Source organism: Crotalus tigris, unplaced genomic scaffold, assembly GCF_016545835.1.
Source record: "Crotalus tigris isolate CLP2741 ecotype Arizona unplaced genomic scaffold, ASM1654583v1 scf7180000017639.5415321, whole genome shotgun sequence".
NCBI lineage: Eukaryota > Metazoa > Chordata > Lepidosauria > Squamata > Viperidae > Crotalus > Crotalus tigris.
Window position 1 is genome coordinate 993,205 of NW_024096532.1, and position 20,056 is coordinate 1,013,260.

The window sequence follows — 20,056 nt, forward strand, 5'->3', positions numbered from 1 at the left end:
GGTAGGACAATTCTTCTTTAGCGAAAAGTCTCTGTTGTAGATCTCGATGCCTTAACCCGCACACGAATCGGTCCCTCAGTCGTTCTTCGAGGTCTTTGAACTCGCAGTGCTTGGCGGCCTTCCGTAATGCGGCGATGAATTCTTTGGCCGACTCACCGGGCCGTTGATCCCTCTGCTCGAAGGTGTGGCGCCATGCGATGACGGACATCTTGGGGTGGAAGTGCTCCTTCAGTAGCTTCTTCAGATCTGCGTAGCTTACAGACTCTACTGGAACAGGTGCTGCAAGGTTTTCTGCGATGTCGAAGGCGTCTTGGCCGCAAACACAAAGCAGGATGGCAGCCTTCAAGCTCTCTTCCTTCACTTGGTTTGCCTTGAAGTAGTTCTCCACCCTGGCTACGTATGACTCCCACCGCTCTGGATGTGAGATGTCGAATTCCGAAAGCCTTCCGATTTTTGCCATCTTCAGGAGACGGGTCTATCAGCCAGCCTACCCCCGAATGCGCACTGGATTGGCGGGTAGCTGCCGAGTCGACGCCGTTCCGCCGCTCAGGACTCACTTGGGTAAGCTTACACTTCTTCCTTTCCAGGCGGTGTAAGGCAATCCCACCTTCGTCGCCAGTGTTGAGTCCGTGGCGGGAAGCAGACACGAGAAGCAGTTGAAATTCTCAGTTTTCTTTATTCTGCGTTCAGCTTACAAGTAGATGGCTTCAGCAGCTCCCAAAACCTCCCAACTTCTTATATAGACATTTCCCGGGTAAATGCGATACTTTTCCCGCGCCAGCACCCGCGCATGTGCATGGCGCTGGCGACAGCCTGTCTGGTCCCGGGCAGCTTTGCACCTGCCCGGGACTGCCTGCAAACGCCCGAGCCGTTTGCAAGGCTCGGGACATAACAGTAACCAAGTGGAAAACAAAGCTTTTTAAGTAAATTGGGTTAGTGGATATAATGACTACCTACATTACACTTTTACATTTCATAAATATCCTGCAAATCTTACAACTAAAGTGCACTCTTAAAACAAACCTTAATATGACTTCTATCTTTTAAGAAGCAAAGTGAACATAGATTGGGAAAATGGGCTATAAAAATAAAATTGCAAGTATTTCAATTTCAAAAGAAAAAGAAACATAGAAGGAAAAAGTCCAGCTAGTGCTGTATTAGTTAGTAACAGGACTTTTGGAAAAAACACTTAATGCAGAGGTCTTCAAACTTGGCCCTTTTATGACTTGTGGACTTCAACTCCGAGAATTCCTTAGCCAGGCACGTTGGCTGAGGAATTCTGGGAGTTGAAGTCCACAAATCATAAAAGGGCCAAGTTTGAAAACCCCTGACTTAATGTGATCAGGGAGATTGCTAAGACTGCAATACAAGCCTCACCAACTTATAATTCCCACTTCCAAAGTAACTCATTTCCCTAGCTACAGCTGCTTAATCAGCCATGGAAAAGAGACTATCTCTCTTCTTTTTCTCCCATTTTGGTCCCTGGGATGCTGTTACAGTAGGCAAGGACAACATCTTTGGACCAGAAGCAAGGGATGAAAAACTCCTACTCATTTCTGGGTCATCCCAAAGAGTTTGGCTAGGAAGCAACCCAAGCTTTTTAGGAAGAGCCATGACTAAGTTAGCCAAGACAAGTTCTACATCAAATGGCAGATTTCCCTGGTTAAGCTGGAAGGGCTGGCAAAGATCACAGAGAACAACAGGGAGTCCTTGACTTTCAGCCATTTGTTTCATGACTGTTTGAAGATACAACAGCACTGAAAAAAGTGATTATGACCATTTTCACACTTGTGACCATTGTAGCATTCCGTGATCACGTTATCAATATTCAGACGCTTGGCAACTGGTTCATATTTATAATGGTTGCAGTGTCCCGGAGTTATATGATCACCTTTTGTGATCTGTTGATAATGGGGAAGCCAGAGTCACTTAACAATTGTGTTACTAACTTAATAACTCCTGTGATTCACTTAACAATTCACTGGCAAGAAAGGCCATAAAACAGAGTGAAACTCGCTTAACAACTGTCTTGCTTAACAATGGAAATTTCAGGCTCAATTGTGGTTGTATGTCAAGGACTATCTGTAGATACAGATTTTTCTCGGTCTCTCAGAAATCCTGAATACGTCACATTATTAATTAGAGGGTAAAAGGGAGAAGTTGAGATAAGGGGAATTCTGGTCATTAGATTTAAACGACTTGGAAATTAATTGAAAATAAGGACTCTATCTGTTTAATATTTAAAAATTAGACCTAAAAGGAAAAAGAACATTAATTATTATGAATATGTTTGATTTATTGATTAACCCACGTAATATACATAATGGTTTTGATTTATTAAAGGGGATATTGTATCATTAAGTAGATGATTTAATATGATGGGAAATAGATAACTTTTAGGAAATAGAACAAGATTATATTCAAATAGATAAAATGTGTATTTTGGATATTAGATTTAATTATGAATTGAGATAAGGGAACTTTTGGTTATCTAAGGCTTGAAAATTATAAATATCAAAGGTTAAATTGGAATATTGATGAGAAATTAAAAATTGGGTAAAAATTAATAACAGGATATGTATTGTCTATGAAGATTGAATGTAATTAAGATACGTATAAGCTAAAAATTTATTGATAAATGTAATAATGATGTTTTTATTGAGCTGATATAATAAGAATTGTACTAGCTTGAATATGAGACAGTAAATATTAAGGGAAAAAGAGAAGAAATATTTGATGTTGCAACTTGAGATTTGTACTAAAGATTTTGTTATCAAACTACTAATTACCCAGTCACCACGTTGCTTTTTAAATACCTAAATGTAAAATTGGAAAATTAATAAAATATTTTAAAACAGGAATCCTGAATATGGCTTACCTCAGAAGCTCAGCACGTCGAACAGCTTCCTGTAGTTCCATCAGCCTCTCTTTATACAAATTACGCTCCATCACGACACGGGCCATCTCCGCACGGGTGAACCTCTGAGTCTGGGACAACGCCCCCTCAGCCTGTGGAGGAAATGGGCAGCCTTGCCTCAATAGCTCAGATATATTTCTCTCCATTCAAAGCTCTGAATCCTCTTTTGCCAGAAACCCAGTCTTCCCAGCTTAGTATCCTCCAGATGTCCTCCAGACTTTACCATCCAGATGCATTTGGACAGAAACACAACACAGCTGGAGGGCATCAGGCTAGTCTATACTCTTGCCTCTCCCATTTGCATCCCAAAGATTTCAGCACCTCTGTCAAGTATGGATGAGGGTCCTTGATGGTTACCTCTCCCTCCTCACTGGAACGCCTTGATTCTTTAAATTCCTGCCGGATCCTAAAATTCAAAGTTTGAAAAAGAAATACGATCACATGTTTTGTTTTGTTTTTAAGTCCATGAATGTTCAATATCCTAGAACTGAATCAGAAATCACATAACCAATTCAGTGCCCTGATACACATACATTAATTTTTAATTAAGACATACCCCAGGGTTAAAAATAAATAAATAAATAAAAGCCAACTAACATTTGAAAGACACACAATAGTCTATTCCAGTGATGGCGAACCTTTTAGAAACCGAGTGCCCAAACTGCAATCCAAAACCCACTTATGCATTGTCGGGGGCCAGGTGGGTGTGGCCATTGGCTGGATGTGGCCCATTGGCCAGGTGTGGCCCATTGGGTGGCGTGGATGCGGTGGTAACGGCAGACTGGGTGGGACTAAAAAGTTCAATCAATCAATTCCAACTTTGCAAAATCTTTTTTTCCCGCAAGAAGTTGAAACTGACTGATTGATTGAACCTTTTTTTTTTTTTGCACACGGCAGCAGAGGTCTAAAGTGAAAAGGTTTTATAAAACCCAGCTGAAGGCCTAGGACTGGGGCAACGGTGCACGTGCCCACAGAGAGGGCTCTGAGTGCCGCCTCTGGCACCAGTGCCATAGGTTCGCCACCACTGGTCTATTCAATTGTTTTTCAAACTTGACAAAGTTAAAATACATGGACTTTTAACTTCCAGAATTCTGGGAGTTGAAATCCATACATCTTAAAGTTATCAAGTATGAAAAGTTTGAAAAACACTGATAAAAATCACTTTTTATCACAGAAATTCTCCCCAACAATGACATTACACTTTCTCCTATCTCAACATATCATTCTTAATTGCATATCTTAGCGCAATTATTATGAAATAATATATAATAGCCAGATATTTTACTTTTTTCTCAATCTTAAAACCTGTTTTAGTCATCAATACTAAGATAAAAATGAATGTCCTGCTTAGAGTGAAATTGTAGACAATATCTGTTTTGACAATTGATGCACCATTTAAACAGTGGTAAAAGAATATGCTGGCCCTATTGCTCATGTAGCTCTAAGCCTCAAGGGCACCAGGCAAACAGTTGGTACTAGTGTATTCTTTTGATGTGTATGGTGTGCCTGCTTATTCTCTTATAATCCCTTCCTCTCCAATCTCTCTGGTCTGCAATTGGGGATGGGGAAGAACAGAATTGACCAGACACACAGAATAACAAGTAATGATTGTAATGGTGATCAAATAACTGAGCGACGCTGTGAGGGTCATAAGTGTGTGCCTTGGTTGTAAAGTTATTTTTTCAGCACCATCGTTTGAATAGTTGCTGCATGAGGCAGTCAGTATGGGAGGTCTAGCTATACTTTGTTTTATCAAATACAGTGTTGCGTGGTAGACGAAGAGGTGGAATAAATATAGGAGAGTGCTCAAAATTTACCGAAGAAGTTCCAACTCAGCTTCTTTCAGCTTCATTTGGCAACTACGCAGGTCAGTCAATGATCTCCCATTCTCCATCCGTAAAGATTCACGCTCTTCGCTGAGCTCCTCCACACGGTTAATAAGATGGCGGCGGGCTGTATCCAGAGCAGTTCTGGAGATGGATGGCCATGGAATGAAGATTTTAAAGCCAGCTTCAAAATCCAGAAGCGCATGCTAAGTCTAAAGCAATGGTTCTCAACCTGTGGGTTGGGACCCCATTTGGGGTCGAATGACCATTTCACGGGGGTCGCCAAACAATGCAGTCCGCCATTTTTTCCCCCTTTTCCTTAGCTGTGCTACTCCGTTTTATTCTATTGGCTTTTGAAAGCCAATAGAATAGACTCTCTTGAATAAAATCTAATTCTATTGGCTTTCAAAAGCCAATAGGAATTGTCCAGGCTGTTTCTGCCCTGCTGAGCCCGCCAAAAGTCCCATTCTGCAAAAGGTGCTGCACCAGTTGAGTAGTCCTCGACTTAACAACCAGTTGAGTAATACTCAACTTACGACCGGTTGGGGATCGCGGCATTAAAAAGGTTGAGAACCACTGGTCTAAAGCCAACTAAAACACGAGCAGTTTGATGGACAGCTGTTTTGAATGTATTTTTAACAAGGTTTTTGGCTCTCATTAATTTGAGATGGCAAACTAGGTGTTCGGTCTTACCGTGCTTCTTGAAGCTGAGCGTTTTCTGCTAGCAAGGTTTCTAAGGCATCTCCTACAAAGAAAGTAGACATGGACATCAGTTGACATCTGCTCTTTATGCATCCAAATCAGAATGTCCCACTCAGAGAAGTTACAGGGGGGTTTGGAAGTCAAGCTAGGATTCCTGAATTCTAAATCAGGGGAAAATGCAGAAAAAAGCATTATATTTACCCTGCAAATCAGCACCATCATCCATGTCAGTGAGGAGGTCTGGGCTGAGGCCTGAAACTTCAGCGAAAAGGGAGACCATGTTGCGCTCGAGGGTGGTATTCAAAGGGCTGAGAGACAGACACACAAACAAATAGACAGACAAGAGTCCCCGCCCTCCTCCATCCTGCCAATAAGACACCGCCATGTCTGACATTACACTAAACAGAACTCAGTGAAGGGGTGAGGGAGGATATCTGCGCTGAGGGAAAGTTGCTGGAGAAGAATTTGGACTCAGTTGCCATCAGTTTGTCATCTCCTTGGCTATCCCACGCAGGGATAACTTTAAGGAGCAGGAGCAAGAGCCACAATCAAGACAAAGGTCAGACAAAAAGGAATCTGGGACCAAAACGGTAACCCGAGAAAGCATCTCAGACAAGACCCTCCTTAGTTTTCACAAAAAATAAAAGAGGTGATGGGTGGAAGTACACTGAAACTTGCAAGGGTGTTATCAGTCCTCCGAAGATGATCAAAGTTGGAAACCAAAGACACACAAGCTAATACTACTTTTATTATAAGGTTATAGTAACAAAGTCTTGCAAGTCTCAGTGAGCCCCCCCTTATGTTCATGAGAACTAGGGAGGGTCATGTCTGAGACACTTTCTCAAATTACATTTCTGTCCCAGAGTCAGATTTCTTTTATCTGACTTCCTCCTGCTCCTCAAGGTTACACCTCTTTCCTTCTGAAGACTGCAATGGTTTCAAAACAGCAGCTGCAGAAGAGATGTGTGAAAAAGCTAACTATCTGGCCAATCAAACTCAATGGTATGTGATCCTCCAAAGCAGAAATTGGGATGCCTAGAAGAGCTAACTGTCCATCAAATGATAGCTTCAGAAGGACAAAGAGACTGGAAAGGGCCAATAACTTGAGATTAAGGTCATGCTGAGATTAAGATGGCAGGATAGAAAGACCTAGGTGTTTTTTTATTCCATTGGAGAAGTATTCCTAGTCAGGTGTATACTAATTATAGTTGTCCAATCTGTACTTTCTGCTTAGAAGTATAACTAATGAATACATTTACCTTACCTGTTTTGTATTTGGGGGTCAGATTTGAGTTCTGGAGTAGAGCTTAAAAGTTCGTCCAAATCAAAGCCATCCTGACTAGGAGAAGCTAACAAGAAAAGAAAGGGAAAATCACAGAAATGTTATTATTCCTGTTGATTATTATCCCTTTCTCTCTTATTTTTAGGACAGGGTTCCCAACTCTGACAACTTTAAGATGTGTGGACTTCAGTTCCCAGAATTCCCCAGCCAGCATGAATTCCCTAGATTTACTTTTAAGTAAGGATGTATACAGGTAGTCCTCAACTTACAATCTTTCGTTTAGTGACTGTTCAAAATTATAATGGCACGAAATCGACTTCCTGTGACGGCGGCGCCGATGGCGGCTGTTCTCAGCCGTCCGCCCTGGAATGTGTCAAAGCCAGCTGAGACAGCGAGCAACAGCCATCTCGCGGCTTGGAATTTCTCTCCCTGGGCGAAGGGGAGGAGATGAGTTTCCCTCGGATAGTGGCAGGGCTCCCTGAGAGACCCCAAAGTTTTTTTTCTTTGGTGGTCGGAGGGTGAGAGCTCCCACGGAGTCTGAGGTGTTCTCCACATTCCAGGATGCCTTTGCTCTATTTTTGGGGGGGGGCAAAGCTAGACGCTGCTTACACATCTGCTTTTAAAATGAACTTGTGAGTAAAATTTAAAGCAGACAGAGCTGAGCAGGGAGATTATATCTGTGATTATTTTGAGACTTTAACTCTGGAAAAGATTTCATCTTCTCTCTTTTCTTATTTGAGAGGGGTGAAAAATGGCGCTGAGATGTTGTTTTTAAGAGTGAAAGGACCGGAACTTCAATTTGAAACAATGTAACAGCTTTCTTTTTTCTTCTTTTTTTTTATATACACAGGGGGCTTTTGTCTTTTTCCCCCTCCTTTTGTCTTCTTTTTTCTCTCTCTCTCTTTGTTAAAGGTTTTATAAGATTTTAAGAGTTTTTTGTTGTTGTTTTTTTTGTTTTTTTTTTAAGATGGCTTCAAAGCATTTTGGAGCTTTTGTTTCTAAAGCCTCAATCTCCTCTTCGGTAATGCAGACAGCTCAGCAAGTCGAGTCTAAATTTCCACCACTTTTCTCAGCTTTACCAGCAGTTTTACCTAAAGACTTACAGGACACTTTGGAAGATAGTGTACGACGGATTGAAAAAGAGATAAGTGAAATTATTGAAAATAAATTTAGGGAATTGAGAGAAGATATAGCGTCTGTGCTCCAGAAGTTTGCTGATCACATAGATCGTTTGGATCAGCGTATTGATGTTGCTGTAGAAAATTCTGAAAAATTGGAAGATAAAATAGAAAATAAAGTGGAAATAATTCAGGATAAAATTACTATGTTACAATACAGAAGTATGGAGTCTGCTTTAAAAATAAGGGGAATGCAGGAAAATAATCAAGAAGATTTGAGACAAGTGGTTGCAAAGGATATAGCTCTTATTTTGGAATCTGAGCCTTAAGAAATATTGAGAGAGACAGAAAAAGTTTTTAGGGTTAATTCAAGGGTTGCAAGACAGAGGAATCTGCCACGAGATGTGGTTATTTATTTTTTTAGTAGATCACTTCGTAATAAAATTTTACAAGCCTTTTACAAGCAGAGATTTCAAATTGCAACCCAGGATGTTAAATTTATGATCTTTGCCTGGGAGAAGACTTGATAGGCTTTAATCTAGGGATTTAATATCTGAGAGTATTTACTATAATTTTTAATAAACGTATAAAGTTAAATTTTTGTTCTTTAGGGGAAAGTTTAAAAGCTTAAAATTATGATTTCTGCTCGAGAGAATAGTTGATAGGTTTTAATTTGGTGATTTAATATTTGAGAGTACTTATGATATATTATAATATATTAAAAGTGGATAAGAATGTTGTAAGGTTTTGATTTGGGAGAAAAGGTTATTACAAAACGTATTTGGGTCTGGGGGGGGGAAAGAGTTAAGAGCTAAGTTTATATTGTTCAAACGAAATACACATCTCGGTGTGGAGAAGGTGGATAAATTATATGAAGAATAAATATGGGATTTAATGGGTAAATTACGATTAGAGTAGATATGATTAAAAGTATTGTTTGGATTATGAATAATTTTCGTTTTACTTATTGTGATTTAGTTTGTATTAGTTAAAGTTAAAATAAATATGGGATTTAATGGGTAAACTTTGATTAGAGTAGAGATGATTAAAAGTATTGTTTTGATTATGAACAATTTTTGTTTTAAATTTGGCATTATTTGATTTTGATAATTAATTTTCTTTAATTTGTTTAAATTTGTTTTGTATTTGAGTTAAAGTAACTTATTGATTTTGTTATTTGTATAGTTGGATAGGTTTAGTTAGATTTAGTTTGCATTAGTTAAAGTTAAGTAGATTTTGTTTAATATGCTTGAAAAAAAATGGGTAAACTTTGATTAGAGTAGATATGATTAAAAGTATTGTCTTGATTATGAACAATTTTTGTTTTAAATTTGGCATTATTTGATTTTGATAGTTGATTTTCTTTAATTTGTTTAAATTTGTTTTGTATTTGAGTTAAAGTAACTTATTGATTTTGTTATTTGTATAGTTGGATAGGTTTAGTTAGATTTAGTTTGTATTAGTTAAAGTTAAGTAGATTTTGTTTAATATGTTTGAAAACCCTGTGCCAAGCTCTGGGAAGTGGGGAGGAGGGGAGGTCGGGGTGGGTGGGTCTTTGGGACTGGGAGGGAGGGGGGTTGGGGTGGGGGGGTAGGTAGGTTAGATGATAGGATCAAAGTAAGATAATAAGGGATAACTTATGAGAGAGATGTTGCTTGGGCATTTCCCCCGGTACTGTATCCGAAGAGGGATGAGAGAGGAGGAGAAAGGTTAGGGAGGAAGTAGGATGGTGAGAGGAGAGGGGGAGGGGAGAGAGAGAGGAGGAGAAAGGTTTGGGAGGAAGTAGGATGGTGAGAGGAGAGGGGGAAGGGAGAGAGAGGTGAGGGGAGGGAGAAGGAGGAGGGAAGTAAGGGAGAGTATAAGAGGGGCGGATGTGGTTTCAGGGGGGGGTGGGCAAGCGACATCTAGGTGTATTCATTCTATCTTGTCAAATGTGAAATTTCTTCTTTTTTGTTTATGTAATTGATAATTGAAAAATAAAAACTTTTTTGGGAAAAAAATACAAAAAAATAATAGAAAAAAAAATTATAATAGCACTGAGAAAAGTGACTTATGATCAATTTTCACACTTATGGCCATTGCAACATCCCTACAGTCACATGATCAAAATTCAGATGCTTGGCAACTGGTGCATATTTATGACAGTTGCAATGTCTTGGGGTCATGTGATCATCTTCTGTGACCTTCTGACAAACAAAATCAATGGGAAACCCTGATTCACTTTACAATCGTGTTACTCAATTAACAACTGCAGTGATTCACTAAACTGTGGCAAGAAAGGGGCAAAACTCACTTAACAATTGTTTCGCTTAGCAACAGATATTTTGGCTCAATTGTGGTTGTAAGTTGAAGACTACCTGTAAAATACAATAGAAAAACATTCAGCCCAACCCTCTTACTTTCATTCGTATGAGCCTTTACCCATAGAGAGAGATTCCACGGAGGTCCCACAATGGTTCCTAGCCTAAACTTACACAGACCACTCTATCCCTTTAGAATCTATCATCCATATATGCCTCCTGCAATTAATTCAAAGCTGGCATGGGTGACTTCCAACCACTTTGTTACAGACAGAGGAGCATAGTTTAGGCATAAAGAAGACCCTAACCAGTGGTGGGATTCAGCCAGTTCACACCAGTTCAGTAGAACTGGTAGCTAATTTTTGTTGCCCAGGTCCAGAATGGACTTCCAGAAGCAGCATCCACACAGAGAACCGATTGTTCACATATTTGAATCCCACCACTGGCCCTAACTACAGTTTTTGGCTGTTGTGGGAGCACAGGTGGAGAAGGATCTCTCCCAGAGATTGTTGAGAGATACAGTCAAGCAGATAAGAGCACAGTGTTGAAGGCTGGGGATCAGCAACTTAAATTCAAAGAGGCATATCTAGCTGATGATAGTTATCTGCAGCCTTTGGCAATCAATTAGTTCAGAAAATTTACCTGCCCTTTCCTTGCAGTTTGCTATTTGAGAGAAGGAGAAAAAAAGAGTACAAGAAAGAGAAAGAAGTGGGAGGAGGCAGGGAGCAAGGAAGAAGAGTGTCAGAAAGAGAAAAAAGTGATGTTTGTATGTATTCATTATCTTGCCTTTATTTTTATAAATAACTCAAGGCGGTGAACATTTCTCTTTCTCTTCCTATTTTTTCCCACAACAACTACCAGACGAATTGGACTGAGAGAGAGTGACTGGCCCAAAGTTACCCAGCAGGCTTTCATGCCTAAATCAGGACTAGAACTCACCATCTCCTGGTTTCCAGCCTGGTGCCTTAACCACTAGATCAAACTGGCTCTCGGTGTTAAGGCTGACCCAGAGCTCTGCTTGTTTCAGACCCTGTTAACATCTGAGACACCAGCAGATGATTCCTGAGCAAAAGTAATCACCAGCAGGAAAAAAAAAAATGGCCCAAGTATCCCCAAATCCAGGTTGGTGTAGGCGTTAAAGGCACCAGACAAGTAATTGGAAGACCATGAATTTTAGATATTGAGACTCTAGAAAGAGTACAGAGAAGAGCAACAAAGATGATTAGGGGACTGGTGGCTAAAACATATAAAGAACGGTTGCTGGAATTGGGTATGTCTAGTTTAATGAAGAGAAGGACTTAGGGGGGTGACATGATAGCAGTGTTCTAATATTTCAGGAGCTGCCACAAAAAAGAGATGGTCAACCTATTCTCCAAAGCACCTGAGGGCAGGGCAAGAAACTAATCAAGGAGAGAACCAAGCTAGAACTAAGGAGAAATTTCCTGACAGTTGGAACAATTAATCAGTGGAATGATTTGCCTCTAGACCTTACGTGTGCTTCAACACTGGAGGTATTTAAGAAGAGATTGGACACCATTTGTATGAAATGGTATAGGGTTCTCTGCTGAGCAGGGGGTTGGACTAGAAGACCTCCAAGGTCCCTTCCAACTCTGTTATTTTTTTTAATTTTATTATAGTAATGCCTTAGGCACAAAAAGCTGCTGAGTGACTTTGGGCTAGTTACTTTCTGTCAAGGAAGTAGGCAGTAGCCAAACACTCATGAAAAATATTGCCAAGGAAATAACGGGGACTTGTCTTAATCTACTTGGAATAAGACTCCTATTTGGGATTAAAACTGATCCTACCAAAGAGAGAAAGAGACAATCTCCTCCATACCCTCCTTTTCTGGCTGAACGTCCATTTCCTGTGCCAAGGGAAATGCATTTCTTTCTGCAACTTTCTGGGGCATTTTCTCTGGATGAGAAAGTTCATTCATTTCTCCATATTCCTAAAAAGATCCAACAGATTGAGAGAAAAACAGAATTTGTTTTATGGTTTTCCTTAATACCCCTGTTTCTCACTGGTCTTCTCAGCCATCACTGCGGCTATCAGAGCTTAACCCCTCACTGGAATCCACCTACCACTGAGGACTTGGGAGGCTTCAAGTCTGAGGGGCTTGACTGAAACTGTAGAGGCATACGAACCCGAACTGGTGGGGGCTTCGGCCTGTTCATTGAGGGAGGAAAAAAGAAAAGGATCTTAATTTTCTCATGTCTGCCTTGGTCTGTTTAAATGTCTTGGAAACTCTAGATCAGTCAGTGCCATTTCTTATACCTTCTACCCTACATTAAAGCAGTTTTTTTTCTTTTTATGACCCTTTAATCCCTTTATTCAGGGTGCACTGAGTAGAGCTGAGTGTTTACTGGCCGGATGCCCTTCCTGATGCTTATGCAGAGTTTGCAGCAGGTATTTTCTTTCTGAGCCCCAGAAAGCAGTTAGTTATTCTAATTACCAATGTAATTAAAATAGGCACACATTATGCTCTGCTCCCCTTGCCCCAAATTTTTTTTAAAGGGGCACTAATATATGTCTATGGAGATTTTCAAGCATCCAGGTCAAAAGGCAAATGGACTTTCTTGGGGTTTTTTCCTTAGAAAACATTTCGCTCCCCAGTCAAGAAGCTTCTTTGGTTCTAACTGACTGGTGGGGAATGAAAGGATTTATATTCTTTACAATCATCTAACGACCAGACAGCTGCAAAGAATATAAATCCTTCCATTCCCCACCAGTCAGTTAGAACTGAAGACGATTTTTGGATGAGAAGCAAAATGTTTTCTAAGGAAAAAAACCAAGTCCAGTTGCCTTTTGGAAAAAGCACCCTTGGGGCACCAATATAATACACTGAATAAAAGCAGACAGATAAATAATTTATTGCTGTTGTTAATGGCCTGGGAGACTTATTTGTTATTCTTTTAAAAGGCAAGAGAAGGCAAATACTAGCCAGATTTGAATGAAATAGAGCAAACCTGTCATCAAACAGGACTTGCTCTGCAGTGCTCTGCATGATTTCTAAAGGTAGTTAAAGGACTCCGTTGCAATCTACCTCTACCAAGTCTTTTGGGAACAGCTAGTTGTCATAGCTGTGGAGGAGGCAAATGTCACTTCATACACACACAGAGAGAGACTGACCCGATTTTATGACCATTGTTCACGAGGGGGGGTATTTTTGATGAAAACCGGAAGTAAATTATGAGTTTGGGCAAAAGCATTGTAAAAGCCATGTGACTACGTGATGCTGCAAACAGCCGTAAATGCAGGCCAGTTGCTGAACACCAAAATGTGGTCACATGACTGGTGTGTGTGTGTGCAGTGATAGGAACTTTGGAACCGGGTCATAAGTATCTTGGGGAGGTTGTCTGTCATAACTTTGAATGGTTGCTAAGTGACTGGTTATAAGTTGAGGGTTAGGAAATCATTACTCAGTAACACATGATAAAGTCAAACTTGTTGAATCAAGACAGGATCATGGACAAAAAAGGTGGCTTCAAAGGAGTGGGATGGGCATAGACACTGTCCTTGCTGGTACCTTCTTAAGGAAGTGGTATCTTTTCCTGAGCTGCACATATCTCAGGAAAACACATATTTGGATTAAGTCCAACAAGCTGTTTTGAAATAAACAAGGAGGTACTATCAGTGCTTTCAGACTTCAAACAAATATTTTCCTGGGGGTGTTCAGCCACAGCTCAGGAAAAAAATGCCACAGTTACTTAAGGGACACTTACCTTAACCCACTGGTCCTCCAACTACTTTTTCCGCTTTTGTCCTGAAATCCTGCACGCACGCACACACACACACACACACACACACACACACACCTTCCCTCCCTCCTTTCAAACCTTTTCTCTTCTATGGATGAAGAGCTAGTGTGTCCTGGACCAGCTGATGCCACTTTTTGTGATCTCAGTTCCTTGCAGTTTTGTACCATCTGAAAGAAACAGAAGAGGAAGTGCAACGGTGGCTTGGAAAAACAAAGGCATGTGGGAAGGGCCACTGAAAGACTTCCACCGTTCAGAAGTACCTTTGTGTAGCTCTGATTGAGAATCGAAATCTCCTTGAGTAGTGAAGATTTTTGTTCCTCCAGACCAGCCACTGTGAAGGAAGAAAATGGTGTTTTATCAGTAGCAAGACCTTAAACCAGTGTTTCTCAACCTTGACAATTTTAAGGCATGTGGACTTCAACTCCCAGAATTCCACAGCCAGCATTGCTGGCTGTGGAATTCTGGGAGTTGAAGTCCACATGCCTTAAAATTGTCAAGGTTGAGAAACACTGCCTTAAACCAACCTTAACTTGGCTGATAACACTAAAGTATTTCCCTCTAATTTTATCTGTACAGTTCAAGTGGGAAATGGAGCAGGAAGGATCCATTTCCTGGAAGATTAATTCGATGATCCAGTTCCAATAATCAAAAGCCTCCTGGATGAAAATTTTGTAGATTCATGCAAAGAATGCTGAGGCTGTAATCCTACATCCATTTGGGAATCAATCCCATTTGAATGCAGAAAGGTCTATTTCAAAGAAGAAGTTTATAGGATGGATTTATACAAATCTTCTCATTTTGTAAAAGCAACAGAGACTTTTGCTAGCAATGCTTTATGCTAAGTATACAGCACTTTTTTTTTCAAGGAAGAATGATTCTTCCAAAACCATGGATGTTTTTAACCTGTTTTATATTCTGCATAAGCTGACAAGAATCGTTTGATTGCAGTGGGATGGAAATGTGAAAAATAAAATTGGGAATTGAAAATAATAAAACTAACTTTAATTAAAATTAGCATTATTTTTAAAAAACTGCGTCTTTTTTGAACTGATTTTTTTGGGGGGCAAGCAACATTTATAGAATATTCTCTTTTTTATGGCAATTCTTAAATAGGCTGTTTTGAGCAATGCCTGAAATTATATAAATATAGTCAGGGATGATATATAATCCTGTTAAACAAAACCTTCACACAAAGGGAGGCAGTGAAGCAGTGAGTTAACATTTTGCCAAACACCAATAGCATTTTTAAACTGTTTCCATTATAGAATATTTTATTAGATGTAAACTGAACAAGTCTTATCTGCTAAACAGAGGATAAAATTTAGCATCATTTGAAATAATTAAATTGTGATGAGCAACCAAATTCTCTTCATTGATTCACATCTAAAGCCCTGTTCAGTTCAATGGAATTCAATTCTCACCCCCCAAAATATTTATTGCTCAGCAGTTTCATCTATATTTCCTAATGATTTTGATGTTCCTTGGAAAAAAATGTTTATGCAGCTTATACTGTGTCTCTTGTCTTACATCCAATCTTGGCTAACGAGATAGACCAGTTTAGCTAGAGCTGTCAAAAGTGGAGATGTGCAAGGGCACAGAATTGGGCATGCCTATTATGGAATGGGCATAGGAGCGACCATATGTTCCTGCAAGCAAAGATGAGAGAAAAGATACTAACTGGACGCCTACTACTTGAATTTATTTTATCCATATTACGACAAATCTACACCCCACCCCCAAGAGACAGAGGAGGCTCATTGCAGTTCGAGAGGGAATATGGAATGGTGATACACTGGCATCATAGATAGATATTTGGCAAAATAACTATTCTTACCCTGATCTGCATAGCTTCGTGCTTTGCTCTCCAGGATTCGGCTCTGGCCTTCTAACTGACTCACAGCTGTTGAATGGGCCTTACGTTCCTGATCCATCACATCCTCCAGTTCCATGAACCGCTAGTAAAGAGAATCCAAGAATCAACCTCTCCCCTTGTTACTGATCTAGTATTTTCTTTTTTACAAACATTTTCTTTGTATAAAAGAAAAATGTATATTTTATGACTGTAATGGGCAGGCTCTGTTATAGTCATCTGTTGAGGACTACAGTGAGAGGAAAAAGTATCTGATCCCCTGCTGATTTTGTATGTTTGTCCACTGACAAAGAAACGATCAGTCTATAATTGTAATGGTAGGTTTAATTTTGAAGCAGTAGGTGTGAACTTAAATGGACTCCAGAAGATGGTAGAGGACAGGAAGACTTGGAGGAGCGTTGTCCATGGGGTCGCGATGGGTCGAACACGACTTCGCAATTAACAACAACAACAAAGGTTTAATTTAACAGTGAGAGACAGGATAACAACAAAAAATCTAGAAAAAAGCATTTCAAAAAAGTTATAAATTGATTTGCATTTTAATGAGTGAGAAAAGTATTTGACCCCTTCGCAAAACATAACTTAGTACTTGGTGGCAAAACCCTTCTTGGCAATCACAGAGGTCAGACGTTTTTTGTAGTTGGCCACCAGGTTTTCACACATCTCAGGAGGGATTTTGTCTCACTTCTCTTTGCAGACCCTCTTAAAAGTCATTAAGATTTTCAGGCTGACATTTGGCAGCTTGCACCTTCAGCTCCCTCCACAGATTTTCTATGGGATTAAGGTCTGGAGACTGGCTAGGCCACTCCAGGACCTTAATGTGCTTCTTCTTGAGCCACTCTTTTGTTGCCTTGGCCATGTGTTTTGGGTCATTGCCATGCTGGAATACCCATCCATGACCCATTTTCAATGCCCTGGCTGAGGGAAGGAGGTTCTTACCCAAGATTTGATGGTACATGGCCCCGTCCATCGTCCCTTTGATGTGGTGAAGTTGTCCTGTCCCCTTAGCAGAAAAACACCCCAAAAGCATAATGTTTCCACTTCCATGTTATGTGGGGATGGTGTTCTTGGGGTCACAGGCAGCATTCCTCCTCCTCTTAACACGGCGAGTTGAGTTGATGCCAAAGAGCTCGATTTTGGTCCACAACACTTTCACCCAGTTCTCCTCTGGATCATTCAGATGTTCATTGGTAAACTTCAGACAGGCCTGTACATGTGATTTCTTGAGCAGAGGGACCTTGCGGGCACTGCAGGCTTTCAGTCCTTCACAGGGTAGTATGTTACCAATTGTTTTCTTGGTGAGTATGGTCCCAGCTGCCTTGAGATTGTTGACAAGATCCTCCCGTGTAGTTCTGGGTTGATTCCTCACCATTCTCATGATCATTGAAACTCCATGAGATGAGATCTTGCATGGAGCCCCAGACCGAGGGAGATTGACAGTTATTTTGTGTTTCTTCCATTTGTGAATAATCACACCAACTGTTGTCCCCTTCTCACCAACCTGCTTGGCGATAGTCTTGTAGCCCATTCCAGCCTTGTGTAGGTCTACAATCTTGTCCCTGATATCCTTGCACAGCTCTTTGGTCTTGGCCATGGTGGAGAGTTTGGAATCTACTTGCTTGCTTCTGTGGACAGGTGTCTTTTATACAGGTAACAAACTGAGATCAAGAGCACTCCCTTTAAGAGAATGCTCCTAATCTCAGCTCGTTACCTGTATAAAAGACACTTGGGAGCCAGAAATCTTGCTGACTGATAGAGTATCAAATACTTATTTCACTCATTAAAATGCAAATCAATTTATAACTTTTTTGAAATGCGTTTTTCTGGATTTTTTGGTTATTATTCTGTCTCTCACTGTTAAAATAAATCTACCATTACAATTATAGACTGATCATTTCTTTGTCAGTGGGCAAACATACAAAATCAGCAGGGGATCAAATATTTTTTTCCCTCACTGTATCTACACATTTTTTTCTTATCATTTTACCATTGGGGTCCATTGGTTTTACTAATATATGAACTGAGAAAATCCTTAGCTACTTTTCTACACTGAACATTATTTTATACACTTCTGATCATTTTCTCTAAATTTGCTTTTTTTTGCCTAAACTAAAAAACCCCTCATTTTAATCTTTTTGATTAAAAGACCTTGTCCAACTTGATAGTGGCCTTTTAAATTTAATTATCAGATTTTTATCTCACCTTTATTCCTTTAAAACAGAAATTGGGAATGATAGCCCTATTATGACTTGTGGAATTCAACTCCCATCCTTTCTTTAGAAATAATTCAGGGTGGTGAACATACATAATATCAATAGCACTTCAACTTATCTACTGCTTCACAGTGCTTTACAGCCCTCTCTCTAAGCAATTTACAGAGTCACCCTATTGACCCCAATAATCTGGTGCCTTATTTTACTCTTGAAGGTCAAGTCAACCTTCAATAGTCTTCTTCCCCCTCTTTTTCTCCACAACAACAATCCTGAGAGGATTTTGAGAAGATGACCAGAATTGTATTTGATATTTGAGGTACAGTCACAATATGCCTTTATACAAAAGATATTATATGATATTGGCTGTCTCCACTAGCTTTTTCACAGCAGTCACAACTGACATCTTCAAACAACTGTTACATCTTATCCTAACCAGGAACCATCCACACTTATCTAAGATCCCATCTATGCATATGTGAAGTTAAGGATTTTCACTCTGATACATATCACAGGTCATTTGCTTATACTGAACCTCTTGAAGTATCTTAATGAAAACTCAAAAAGAGAAAGAAAGAAAGAAAGAAAGAAAGAAAGAAAGAAAGAGAAAGAAAGAGAGAGAGAAAGAAAGAAAGAAAGAAAGAAAGAAAGAAAGAAAGAAAGAAAGAAAGAAAGAAAGAAAGAAAGAAAGAAAGAATATAGACATTTTAAATCAGGAATCTGAAGATAGTTCCTATGGATTGCAAAAAAGGAGTGAATTGGTTCTGGATCAAATAAGGGTTGAAATGACAATGTTGTGGAACTAGAAACATTAAAATGCTTCTATAAAAATGTGGAGGATTGACAAATTGGGAGAATGAAAAATAATTATGGGCAAGATGTAGGGACAGGATCAGTGATACTGAAATATCCTTGAAAGAGGTTTTATTGGGGATGAGACATTATCCAGGATTTGAGTTTGACTCAGTGGTATCTATAGAGCAAGCTGCTCTTTGACCTGAACTATCAGACATTATTCAGAAATATCAGCAAACATGGCATTTCACTCTTCTGGTGAAAAATGCCAGTATAAAACTTTGGGTCAATCTCCAGTTTGCCTTCTTTGGTTTATGTCTATGTTCTCTTCTTTAACTGCTTACTGACCAATTTCTCATCCCAGGACTGATTACTTAGCTCAGAAACCTTTGGGGGGGGGGCTTTTAGTCAAAAGATTCTGGGTGTTGACACACCTGTTTCAGCTTTCCCAGTTAACCTGTGGTAGCATTAGGCACGAATAGTCACGTGTGTCTGTCTCCATGGCAAGAGAGGTCTTGGCTTGCTCTGATTACACACGCCTTCCTGAGAAAGGACTATAGAGACAAGAAAGTTTTTCACGTTGTGGCTTGTCGGTCAGGAGAGCGCCCCTCCCGACTGCTAAGGAGGAGGCGGCGGCGGCAATCAGCCTGCTCGACAGCTCCGGCTGGTACTAGCTGGCATCTAAGCTCTCTGATCTGGAATTGCTGGATCGACCCTCTCCGCCGTCAGCTGAGACTTAAACCAAGGACTGAAGAGCGTAAAAGTTAGTCGACGCCGCCGATGGAGCGGAAGGCCATACCCACCTCGTCCGCCCGCTTGCGCCCTGCCCGTTCGCGCTCGTATTGCTCCAGGAGTCGCAGCCGGTCATCCCGCAGCCGCTCCAGAGCCTGGTCCCGGTCCCGCACTTGCCCGAAAGCCTCCTGCAGGGCCTCCAGGACGGAAACCACCTGCGGCAGCAGCCCAGAGACCGCGGTAGGGCCGTGGGCGCCCACCAGCCGCTCCAGTTCACCGTACAAGCCCCCGGCCATCACGGACACAAGCTCCTCGTAGGGCGCCGGGTTGGCATCCCCATCTCCCCCAAAGGTCTCCTCGGGGTCATCCATGGCAAAGTGCTCTAACCACTGCACTCTCCAGCCTGGCACTGGGGACACACGGGTGCCTGTCTGTGCGCCTTAACTCTCCTGCTTTCTGATTTCCCGGATTTCCCTAAATTAAGGAATTAGAGGAAACACTATGGCCCCTTCACCTTCCTCCCCGCCCCCCCCACAAACCAGGCTA

The 20,056-nt window shown here is 40.6% G+C and overlaps 1 protein-coding gene across 2 annotated transcripts in view; it reads right to left on the reverse strand.

The window, feature by feature from the left end:
* The window catches only part of LOC120304449 (C-Jun-amino-terminal kinase-interacting protein 4-like), a 43,628-nt gene extending 23,596 nt beyond the window's left edge, over positions 1-20,032 (reverse strand). For both annotated transcript variants that reach the window (XM_039335023.1, XM_039335022.1), the window contains exons 1-12: positions 19,582-20,032; positions 15,738-15,858; positions 14,164-14,234; positions 13,982-14,070; positions 12,227-12,311; positions 11,982-12,093; positions 6,710-6,794; positions 5,647-5,753; positions 5,437-5,488; positions 4,735-4,887; positions 3,275-3,323; positions 2,879-3,009 (exon numbers count right to left, since the gene is read on the reverse strand). In XM_039335023.1, coding sequence (XP_039190957.1) covers positions 2,879-3,009; positions 3,275-3,323; positions 4,735-4,887; positions 5,437-5,488; positions 5,647-5,753; positions 6,710-6,794; positions 11,982-12,093; positions 12,227-12,311; positions 13,982-14,070; positions 14,164-14,234; positions 15,738-15,858; positions 19,582-19,881 — 1,355 coding nt within the window. In that variant the 5' untranslated portion in view covers positions 19,882-20,032. The remainder of the gene's footprint in view (positions 1-2,878; positions 3,010-3,274; positions 3,324-4,734; positions 4,888-5,436; positions 5,489-5,646; positions 5,754-6,709; positions 6,795-11,981; positions 12,094-12,226; positions 12,312-13,981; positions 14,071-14,163; positions 14,235-15,737; positions 15,859-19,581) is intronic.
* Positions 20,033-20,056: the final 24 nt, after the last annotated feature.